Source organism: Microtus oregoni, unplaced genomic scaffold (assembly GCF_018167655.1).
Source record: "Microtus oregoni isolate MIOR12 unplaced genomic scaffold, Mior012 000006F_ref0000085, whole genome shotgun sequence".
NCBI classification, from domain to species: Eukaryota; Metazoa; Chordata; class Mammalia; order Rodentia; family Cricetidae; genus Microtus; species Microtus oregoni.
Window position 1 is genome coordinate 854,308 of NW_024543065.1, and position 12,238 is coordinate 866,545.

At 44.9% G+C, this 12,238-nt stretch overlaps 1 protein-coding gene across 4 annotated transcripts in view; it reads left to right on the forward strand.

The window, feature by feature from the left end:
* Positions 1–12,238, forward strand: part of Nhsl1 (NHS like 1) — a 132,339-nt gene that overhangs the window by 109,159 nt on the left and 10,942 nt on the right. For 3 of the 4 annotated variants that reach the window (XM_041653422.1, XM_041653425.1, XM_041653424.1), the window contains exon 5: positions 1,846–1,977. The exons of the other annotated variant lie outside the window; for it this stretch is intronic. In XM_041653422.1, the coding sequence (XP_041509356.1) occupies positions 1,846–1,977 (132 nt within the window). The remainder of the gene's footprint in view (positions 1–1,845; positions 1,978–12,238) is intronic. 4 annotated transcript variants of the gene reach the window in all.

A 12,238-nucleotide genomic window follows, 5' to 3' on the forward strand; every position in this document is an offset into this window, starting at 1 on the left:
ATCCCTTTAGTTACAGTCTTTCAGAGACTTGGTATGTTCTAAAGGTTAAGAGGGGGAAATGTTTTAAATAAAAAGAACATGTGACCATGTGCGCCATCGTCTGCCACATGGATCAAGTCTTTCACCTAAACATTTAGTGTACAGGTCCACACGCTCTGAAAGTATTTGTTAACTGTTTAGCTCCGATGCTGAGCTGAGGCTGTATGTCAGTGATGGGGAACAATTCAATTCAACAGATAATTATCTCCTAACGACACGGTACTGTTGAGGATGCCAGGGTCCACAAGACACAGCCTCTACTTAAGGAAGTGTTTGACTCCAGCCTGTGGCAGAGCCCTTTCTTGGTCACAGTGTGAAGCAATGAGAATGTTGTAGATTGATTTTCATCCTCAGTGCTTCACAGTTTTCTTAGTGATTGGGTGATGGTTGTTTTTTTATTTCTACCCCACCCACAGATAACTGGGGACGAGGTGCGACTTTCTGAGACTGTTTTGTCCACGTTGGATGCCTCCCTGGAGGGAACATCTTTTCTTTGGTTTCAGGAAACTAATAAAGCACTGAACGACTTCCCCTTTGCAGTGCTGGTGAAGCTGTTGTGTCTGTGTGGTCTGTTTATCCCCGAATGGTACCTACTGACGCTTCAGGCCCTGCTCTGAATTGCTCCTGCTTTTCTCTGTGCAGAGCAAAGTTGCAAAGATTTGCAAGCTTACGCGTATTTATTAGTCTGTTCCTCAGTGGGTGGTGTGTGTTTAAAAACAACCTCGTTTTAATGAGGCCAGGCTCACACTTCATTCCTATGAAGTAGAAGTTTCATTGTCTGCCGTGGGTCCACTTTGAAGACACGACAATATATCAAACAAGAGTGACCAGTTCACACTTCTCTCATGCACAGGATGGTGCTAGAAGTATGGGATTTCTATGAATATGTGTATTTTCAGACGTCTCATTGTTAAGAGAATAACTGCGTAAAAAGCCCAATCCCCCCCCCCAAAACTTCCTTTAGCCAAAATGGCAAATCATTCAAATGAGTCTGTAACTGATGCTGGCAGAGACCTTGTTACTTTCTGGTTTCTCACAGTGCGCTAACCTGCTTGGACTCGGGCAAACTGCTCCATGGACGGGGTCCTGGGGTGCCACAATCTGAAATGGGATTAACTTTCAAAGATGCAGATAAGAATTGGGGTTGCAGCACTTGCCCAGCCTGTGTCAGACCCTGGGTTCAAGCCCCTAGCACCCTAAGAAATTGTGAACAATAAAGGGAGAGTTGAGCTTTGGAAACAGCAGTGTTGCTGGGTCTCACTACGGTGGAAGGGCTTTATCATGATAAGGCAGTCTGCTTTCCATGACATCACCTCCCATCCAAATTGTTAACCTTCTTGACCGACATTTGATAAGCTCCGGCTTCCACTTGCTTTAACACACAAGCATGATACTGGTCTCTATGGGATGACCAGATGAGTACAATGTATTTGTTGCCCCTGGCACCTACACACTGATGTAGAGTGATCCTTGTGATCTCTTTACGAAGCGCTCACTGGCCAGATCATTCATGGTCTCCAGTGACAAACAATCACCCTGGCAGTGTGTCGTTAGCAAATTTGGAGTTCGTTTGGGAGTGAGTCGGAGGGGCCCTCCTTTGGAGGACACACCGCAGACCCTGGAAACAGCCTTCCGATGATACTGTGCTTCCCGCCTTTGCTCATCCTCCAGCCTCCATCATCACGTGACTGGCTAACCTCATTATTAATACCTTCTTATCATTTTACAAGCTTCTGGAAGGACGTGCATGGTGTCAGCTTGCTCGACAATTAACATTGCTCTGCTTCTTCCACTATTCTACGTTAGGGGAGAATTTCGATCGTCAGGCCAGCCTTCGGCGGTCTCTAATTTACACAGACACTCTGGTAAGGCGACCGAAGAAAGTCAAAAGGAGAAAGACTATTTCAGGAATCCCTGACATCATTCAGAAGGAGCTAGGTACGGTTCATCAGCATTGCATTCTCTTGTCCCTCCTCGCTGCTCCAATTTACCGCACTAACCTCATGTGGTTCGGTCAGTTCCACACGTTCCGTGGCCAGCTTCTGGGTGAGGTCTTGGGGGAAGTGGTCCCTGTGCAGAGGACCTGCTTTGGGGAAGAGGGATGGGGAGGAGATTCCATGGAAACTTAGCAACGTGGAAATTTAGGGCCTCCATCATCCTCTCCAGGGACCTTGACTTTTAATTTAGATCTTCTATTTAGCTCTTGGGCTTTCTCGGATGGAAACCTCATTCTAAGAGTGTACCTTTGGAGAAACACTAGCTAGGTTGTCCGACAATGCTGGTGGCATGTTGTCCTAAGAAGTGGCAGTCGGAGGTTATTTAATGGTGGGTGCCAACGCTGCAGAAAGTGGTCATGAGGGCACCTGCTGCCGGGGCTAATGGCCTGAATTTGGTCCCTGGGACTCACAAAGTAGGAGAGACTCAACTCCCAAAAGTTGTGCTCTGACCAACACATGTGTGCCCTGGTACATGGAGCATGTGCACGCGTGTAACAAATACATGCAACAAAAGTGTAAAATATGTTCATCTATGTTTGGCAATCCCTCCCTCTAAAGCAAACAGTTTCACAAGCTTTGTTTGTTCAACTTGAAAACAAATCAGGCTGGTGGAGTTGTTAGCTCACTGTCCGCTTGCCCTCTGCGCTCATGCTATTTTTCCTTATGCTATGATAACGCTCTCATCCACCTCCTGGAACCAGCTCCTCCCGGCGTGTTACCGTGGGGCCCAGCAGGAGTGACAGCAGGGACAGCTTAGCACACTCCAGCGCCAGGCTGCTCTGGTGTGAATCCTGACGTTTATTCATCCTCTGAGTATCTTTAGACACATCACTGTCTTTCTGGGTCCCCTTCTTAGTTCTAAGGTCACATGGGATGGTGACCTTAATAGAATCTCTCTCATAGGATTGTTTGAGCACGAATTTATATACAGGATGTACTTGGTCCCTGGTACACTGTAATGGTCACTGTTCTCATTGTGGGATGTAATGTTACTGTCCTGAAATTCTCTTTTCTTCGTCAGCTTGTGGACTTATAATAGTTACCCTAGCCTGATGTTTTAATTTACTTTTATTTACTGCTGAAGGTTACACTCGAGAAATGCAAGAGTCATTATCTCTGAAATTGCTTACAAGTCTTTGAGTCAAAATGAGCTTACCCTAGCAGCAGTGATATATATTAATTGCATGCCTCGAGGTCCTGTTTTAGCTCCCAGGGCTATGGAGATTGCATGTATTCATTTCCCTCCAGGGTTGGTATTTAAATACCTTGTAGGAGGAAGGATGGACCTACTTTTCCTTAAGTGGCATTTTCCCCCCGTACCAGCATCCAGTCCTAGAGCGTTTATGCCCTCCCTTCTGGACCGTAGAAACATTTGGATAAGAACGGTAGTGTTTTGCCTCTGCTGCACAGAGCTCCAGTGACCTTGTTCCAGTGCAAGGGTTTCAAAGCAAAGGCAGGGTCTGGAGAAATGACTCAGAGGTTAAGGGAGTTTACTGCTCTTACAGAGGACCTGAATTTGCTTCCCACTCCCACTGGATGTCCCACGACTGCCTGGGATCCCACAGCTCTGACCTCCAAGGTCACCTGCAATCTCTTGCACACCCACCCCCCATGAATGTGCATGCATGTGCCCACACACAGGAAACAAAACAAACAAAGGACAACAACAAAGAAAACAGAACAAAGGCAGGACCGGGCATGTTGATTGATACCTGTAATCCTAGCACTTGGAAGGTTGAAGCACTGCACAGTATTTGTGAACTGTCTGTAATCTGTGCACTTCACAGTATTCCAGAACTGTCTGTAATCTGTGCACTGCACAGTATTCATGAACTATCTGTAATCTGTGCACTGCACAGTATTCGTGAACTGTCTGTAATCTATACACTGCACACTATTCCTGAACTATCTGTAATCTGTGCACTTCACAGTATTAATGAACTATCTGTAATCTGTGCACTGCACAGTATTCGTGAACTATCTGTAATCTATGCACTGCACAGTATTCCTGAACTTTCTGTAATCTGTGCACTGCACAGTATTCGTGAACTATCTGTAATCTGTGCACTGCACAGTATTCCTGAACTATCTGTAATCTGTGCACTGCACAGTATTCCTGAACTATCTGTAATCTATGCACTGCACAGTATTCCTGAACTTTCTGTAATCTGTGCACTGCACAGTATTGCTGAACTATCTGTAATCTGTGCACTGCACAGTATTCCTGAACTATCTGTAATCTGTGCACTGCACAGTATTCCTGAACTATCTGTAATCTATGCACTGCACAGTATTCCTGAACTATCTGTAATCTATGCACTGCACAGTATTCCTGAACTGCCTGTAATCTGTGCACTAGTGGCAATGGCACGCTTTGTTCTCTCTCCAAAGCTTGGTTGTATCTCATTCTCTCAAGTCGTCTCCCCTCTTGAGGTTGCAGCTCCTACCTGTGAGAGAATAACCAGTGTCCAGAAGCTCAGCAGTTGTTGATGGGTCTTGGGATTCCCAGGCAATGCTTCTCCATGAACTGGAGAACATGGGCTTCAAAGGAGTAGCCATAAAACCAGGCAGCTGAGCTCTCTGTAAGCCTTCAAGGCTGCCTTTCCACCCAAAACAGTAGGTTCTAGGTGACTTTGTACAACGTGTAAGAATAGTTTGGCCCAGGTAAAGATACACACCAACACAAGCATTCTCAATGAGTTGTCCTCCAGTGTCTGTTACATGAAACGAAAACCCTGATAAATTAGGATATTCTGGGGGATTTATTTTATTATTTTATGTGTATCAATGTTTTCCCTGTGTGTGTGGATGTGGAACGCATGTATGCCTGGTGCCTGTGGAGGTCAGAAGAGAGTATTCAATGCCCTGGGATTAGAGTTCTTTCAGCTGTTGTGAGCTGCTATGTAGGTGCTGGGAATCAAACCCAGGCACTGTGTGGGATCAACCGGTGTACTCGCCTGCTGAGTCGACTCTGCAGCCTGAGAACTAGGATCTTTCATCGTTCTTCCGACCAGGAAGAGCCAATAGCTCAGTTCCTTATTTGCTCTTCTGAAGTGATCCTGTCCATCAAAGTCAGTTGCACGTTCTGCAGTTATAACATTGTTTTTAACTGATGAAGAGTTTTGCCTGTGACATGGGATCACCAGTAGTGATCACCTTTGCCATATTGCCTATTCTACAGCCTTTGCCACATAGGAGGAGGCAATGGGAACCACTGTACAGTCTACGATGTTCCTGGGTGACTGCTAGGGGGCACTGTGTCTAAGAGCAGGTGGCTCAGGAGATCCGAGGCAGGAGAATAACAAGTTCAACAACTACTGGGACTACAGGCTGAGTTCAGGGTCAGCGCAGGTAGCTTAGCAAGCATGTCTCAAAGTTAAAACTCCAGAGGAAGGCTGAGGGGGCCTGGGCTGTGTGTAGCTCAGTGGCAGGGCACTTTCCTAGCATGTGCAAGGCCCTGGACTCAGTCTGCAGTATTGGGGCGGGAACCAAAACAAACTAGAGGACAATTGGGGCTGGTGATGTAGATCAGATGGTAGAGTGCCTGCACCGTATGCATGAGCCCTGGGTTTGATCATCACCCTTATCTAAAACAGAGGTGATGATACACGCCTGTAATCCCAGCCAGCATCAAGGAGGAGAGGCAGGCAGGCAGAAGCCCAGGATCACCCTCAGCAACACAGAAAGTGTGAGGCATTTCTGGGCTACAATGGGAGGAAACTTTTTTAAAGGAAGTGATTAGATAACAATTCTTTAAAAAAAAAAAATTAGCTCTTAAAATTTTTTTCATATAATAAATTTTGTTCTTCCCCTCCAACCAATTCTTCCTTGAACTTCCCTTTCTCCCTACCCACCCAACTTCATGTTCTTTGTCAAAACAAAATAAAATGCACATGCGTGCAGTCACGTGTGCGCACACACACAGCTATGACCAACATGGGGTCTATTTTGTATTAGCCAATGGCTCCTGAGCCTGTGTGGTGATCCATTGTTCCTCCATTAAGCAACTCATTTTCCTTCTCCTAGCAAGTGTCGTTTAGACATAGCTTCTCGGCTAAGGGTAGGGGCCTTTGTCCACTTCCCCGGCTCAGTGCTGGGATCCTGTCTGTCTTGGACCTGTGTAGGCCTTGTACGAACTGCCACATTCTCTGTGCGTTTATATGTGCACCAATTGTGTTCAGTCTAAAAGACATTGATTCCTTGGAGGCATCCTTCACCTCTGGTTCTTACAACCTTTCCACTTTCTTCTTTCTGAGTCTGGAGAGAAGGGTTTGGTGAAAACATCCCACGTAGGACTGAGTCTTCCAAAGTCTGTCACCCTCTACATATTGTCCAGTTGTGGGTCTCTGTGTTAACTCCCACGCACTGCAGGAAGTGTCTCTGCTATGGGCTGAGCAAGGCACTCATCTCTGGTTTTGCAGCATGTCATCAGGCGTCAATCTTTTGCGATGTTCCCTTTGCAGAAGACAACATGGCCACTTTAGCAGTGTCGGGTATGGGTTCCCATCCCATAAGTGGGCTTTACATATAATCAACGAGTGTTGGTTACACCAGGATATCGTGCAGGCAGATTGCTAATGTCCCTGGAGGAGTTAATAGCTGGGTGAGACTGATGACTGCTTTTCTCCTCTGGTAGCATGGAGAGTCCTTTGCAGCACTGTGAACATGATTCAGTAAGCGGGGAGAGTCTGGTTGGGTGGGCTCCATCTCTCCATGTTTGATAGCATAAGTATGTTGCGTCTTTAGCAATAGAATCTTACCATCAGGGTGTAGAGGTAACCAATAGTATCGGCAATAGCCTATGACGTTTAGCAAGGATAGAGGGTCTGGGGGAAACCATTTGGCCAAAGACTCAATAAAATAACCAATATCTGGTAATAGGGATTTTAATTGGTAGTATATGGTGTCAGTTAGGGCATTCTCTTCCCATATTTTATGGTTGCTACATTTAAGTTCCTTTTATGTCTATCTGTCTGTCTGTCTGAACTTCTACAGTAGTAAGTTTCCATATGGCTTTTCAAAAGGCTTTTATTGCATTCTATTTTTAAATATTGACTAGAAGATTTGGTGGATAGAATGAGAAGTAACATTTGAATAAGATTCTACTTACATGTTTTAAATTCAAATAAATTCCATGAGTTCTGGTGGCACCTGAATGACTGGCCTTTATTCCTAGTCTTCCTTTTGTAGTTAGTTTTGTTTTATTGTTTTGTGTTTTGTTTCCTTGGTTGGTTGGTTGGTTTTGGTTTTTTGAGACTGGCTTTCTTAGTGTAACAGTCCTGGCTGTCCGGGAACTCACTCTGTAGACCAGGCTGATCTCAGACTCACAGAGATCAGCCTGTCTCTGCCTCCCAAGTGCCGGGATTAAAGGCGTGTGCGACCATCACTCAGCCATTAGTTTTTTTTTGTTGTTGTTGTTGTTGTTTTTCACATAGCGTTCATCTTGTGCCTTGCACTGAGACAACTGAAAATCATTTTTTTTTGGGGGGGGGTTGGTTTTTCAAGACAGGGTTTCTCTGTAGCTTTGGTGCTTGTCCTGGAACTAGCTCTTGTAGACCAGGCTGGCCTTGAACTCACAGAGATCTGCCTGCCTCTGCCTCCCTAGTGCTGGGATTAAAGGCGTGCATGTACCACCACTGCCCGGCACTGAAACTCATTCTTTAAAATTATGAGAGAGTTTGTTTTGGTAGCAGAAGTTTTGTGGTCCTTCTGATAGGTTTCATACGGGTTATGTCTCATCCATTTTTATAGCACCTTTAAGAAATATTGTTGCTTTAAGAAGAGCTCTGGAGCCCAGCTCTAGATGATGAAGCATTGTCTCTGGCTCTGTTTTCAGAACCTGGAATGATTTCACACCTTACATTTGTTTGTTATATTTGAACAGTTTAATAGTAATTGTTGAAAATCTACCACAAAACTCGGCAGATTTATGGGGAGGGGATTGCACTTTTGAACCCCTGCCCCCACTCCACACCTACATGCAAGGATCAAGCCCTGGGTCTCGTGTACCAAGCATGAAAGAATTCTATTCCCAAACTGTATCTCCAGGTGACTTCCATGTTATTAAAGAAAAGGGCCTGTTATGGAACGGAATTGAGATATCCTTGAATGTTCAGAACTTTTAACTGTACCTACACAAGCCAGCCTCCTGCTGCGGTGGTTAAAGCAAAGTAAAAGAAGCTTTTCTATAGGCCTTATTTGCTATCTTGATGAAACTCTTAGCTTTGGGTTGGTGGAAGTTAGTGGTCTGCTAATTTAATAGATCCCAAAAGGTTTTGATCAATTAGTCACAGGGTGTTAGTTCTAACACAGAGGCAGGCAAGGAATGACTGTTGATGGGTCTAAAGCTTGCTCAGAATAGGGTAAGCAGCCTTTGGACTGGCAACATCCCAACCTCGCCACACCACTGTAGTTCTATATAGTAGTATGAGCGGCGGGGCTGCGACCCCAGCATCCTGGCCTATGCTCCTGCTAGCTTATGCCCCGAAATAATTACATGGAAACTGTATTCTTTTAAACACTGCTTGGCCCACTAGCTCTAGCCTCTTACGGGCTAATTCTCATATTTTGCCTAACCCATTTCTAATAATCTGCATAGCACCACTAGGTGCACTTACCGGGAAATATTCAGCATGTCTGACCTGGCGGCTTGCTCCATCGCGTCTGCTTCAGAGAGCAGAGCTATCGCGTCTGCCGGGGACAAGGGAGCATGGCGTCTCTAAGCTCACTTCCTCTTCCTCCCAGCATTCTGTTCTATTTACTCCACCCACCTATGTTCTAACCTATCAGGGCAAGCAGTTTCTTTATTTAATTAACCAATGACCTTCCTCCATCAGTTCTAGTTAGTCCATCAGTCTTTGCAAGAACAGCTTCTTTCCCAGCATCCTCATGAACATTCCCTCCTGTTGACCAAGCATCACATGGTGAGCTCGTAGGGGACACATATTATTTGTTAACTATTATAGGCTCATTCCCAGGGTCTGATGTTGATGAGGCTGAGTCAGGGCCATTGCGCTCTTGCTGAGAGACACCTTTATGCACAAGTGTATGTGTCTGTCTGTTTTCAGTGAATACCCGGGAGAGGGTAGAGAAAGGTGACAGGTCATCTCTGCTAGCAACACAGGTGTAAAATGAGTCTCCATTATCACAGTGAAGAAAAGGGCTTTTTGCTAGGGAGCCTTCTTTGTACTGTGGCATCTCTGAGATTGATGAGCGTGCACACACACACACAATGATGGTTATGTTTTGTGGGCAGGGGGAATTCTCAGGAATTCCAACCCCTGTCCTTCTGAAGGTAGCCAACAGTGCTCAGCAAAGCCTGGGTCTTGATTCCTTTACTATTTACGTCCAAAGCCTATCAGCTGGTCTATAACTTGTTGTTTTCCATTTGATTGGAGTAGAAAAAAATTTGACCTTTTTCATTATTCCTTTTCTTTTTCATATGTATACTGTATATACACTATTCCCCCCTCCCATGGCCCCATTTCAAATTCACGATTTCATATATATATATATATATATATATGTATGTATATGTGTGTATGTGTTTGTGTGTACACACACACAAACACACTTATGAATGTTAATACTCCCTGCTGAGTTCATTTAGTGTTGCTCTTCTGTGTGTTTTTAGGACTGACCGCTTCATGTTGGATAACCACTCAGAAGTTCTCCCTCCCTCCCTCCCTCCCTCCCTCCCTCCCTCCCTCCCTCTCCTTCTCCCTCCCTCCCTCTCTCCCTCAGAAGGCATTAATTGCCTGTAGCTCTTCCTCTAGAGATGGGCCCCTTGAGATTTCCCCCACCTACAATGTCATGTTGGTCATGTTGTCATCGTTTGTGTCTTTCTTAGCAGTCATAGTACTGAGATTTCATTGTTGACACTTCCCTTATGTGTATAGATAGAAGATATTACCATGAAGCAGACTTCCTGGTCCTCTGGCTCTACAACCTTTGCCCTCCCTTTTCCTCGATGTTCCTGAGCCTTGGGTATACCGGTTGTGCTATCAGCTGGGGCTGGGCACCCCGCAGTTAATTGTTCTCTGCACTTTGGCTGGGTGTGGTTTCTGTAGCTGTCACACCTGCTACAGAAGAAGCTTCCTCCCTAGGAGCGACACTTACCTGTGACCATAAGGAGAAGCATTTTGAACCTCGTTAGTAATGACATTAGTTTAGAGATGTGGAAGTAGTAGGTTCTTGGGGAAAACCTTTCCCAGACCTAGATAGCTGAAGGTTTACAGTGTCAGGCCTCAGCTCCTTTCCGTTGAGTAGCCCTTAGGACCAATTAAATCAGCAGTCCTCAACGTGTGGGTTGTGACCCCTCTGAGAGTCAACTGACTCTTCTTTCACAGGCGTTGCCTAAAAGTATCGGAAAATACCGGGTTTTACACTATGATTCATCACAGTAGCAAACAGTTATGAAGTAGCAATGAAAATAATTTTATGGTTGTGGGGTCACTACGATATCAGGGACTGTATTAAAGGGTCGCATCATTGGGAAGGTTGAGAACCACTGGATTAAACAGCTGTTGGTTCCCACTTAGATGTAAGTGCTGCTATTGCATTCTGGGGATGTCTTGCCATGCTCGCTAATGCTGTAGTTTTTTAAGTCCCACAGCCGCGGAGGACTGCTGATGGCTCTTCCCCTGGGAAGCTTGCGTAGCATATTCCAGTACTATGAAGGCTCATCCTAAAGGAGGCTTTCAGTTCCGTGCCTCCAAGTCCTATGTCCAAAGTTTGTGGTGTCTTCAGCAATAGGAACTTACCTTCCACTTCTGGGAGGAAACTGAGGGCAACAGCAATGCCCTCCCTTTATTGTTTGGGGAGTCACTTGGACTCCCCTGACCAACAACTTAAAAGATTTCTTATGCCTGGTCCTGAGGTTTTTGTTAGATATAGTCTGTATCTCCTTGGGAGAGCATTATCACCCCAAATGTTGTGAACGTATCCAACTTCATTAAACCCATGTGCACAACACATAAATGTTATGTACAGTTTTAGGGAAATGTAAACTATGATTCCCTATGACTTTTTCAAACATTCTTAGTGTTTTTTATCCTTTCCCCCTCCCCACCTAAAGCTCCCCCTGTTCTCATTTCCCCTTTCCTATGACCTATAACCCTTAATCCCAATATGATGTCATAATATATGTGAATATCATGTTAAGAGTTTTCATATTTTACAATCAGATAGAATTATTTTATATATATTGTATTTGTTTGTTCTTCCCATACATATTTCATATTGACTGGAAAAAAACTATGAAGCCATGGTTTTGCCACCATCTTTAAGGATTTGATTCATACTGGGAATTAGCTAAGTCTTGGCTTTGTGATTCTTCTTTTTTAAGCTCTGTTTCTCCCTGTGTGGCTTGAAATCTGCTTATTTACAGTTACAGTTTTTACCGTCCACTTCCTTCTTGTTTCATCCCTTCTTGTGTTTCTTTCCTTTTCTTTTGAACATACTACTCTCTGGTTGGTTGTAAACTCTGAGAAATAAATATCCCTAATTTGAGGAAATGTTCCCTGGATCGGTTCCTTAGCTCTTTCCCCAACTAGAACACAACAGATTGCTGTTGAATTTTGAATGTCATCAACAGACAGAGGATAATGGCTAAGACGGATAATGACATGCCCGAAACACAGATGGGCCCGTGAATCAGTTTTCTTTCTCTGAGGACTTCCTTCTGCCATGGAGAATCAGTGTGATTAACACTGGTTTCAGACCAGTATCATTTGAATGGTTTCTCTATGGCCCCACTGTCTGACCGCCCTATTTATTGGGTGCTGCACTTTGCACTGTCACCTGAGTGTTTACTTATAGTTATGGGTGGGGGCAGTTTTGTTGTTTGGGGTGTGGATGTGTGAATGTGTTTGTGACATGGCAGGTGGGTATGTGTGGGGGCCAGTGCCCCTGCAGACGTCTGTGCATGTGGAGGCTATACCCACTTTGCTTTTTGAGACAGGGTCAGTCACTGGTCTGGAATTTACCAAATAGACTGGAGTGGTTTCCCAGTAGGTCCTGGGATCACCTGACTCCACCTCCCTAGCCAAGATGGCTACCCACCTTGCTGGGCTGTTGTGAATGTTTCTGGCGATTGAAGTCAGATCCTCATATTTGGGTGACAAGCACTTACTTCCTGACCTCTCTCCTTAGGTCCTGTTGTTTATGGGGATAAGGTATCACTCACTGTATAGCTCAGATTG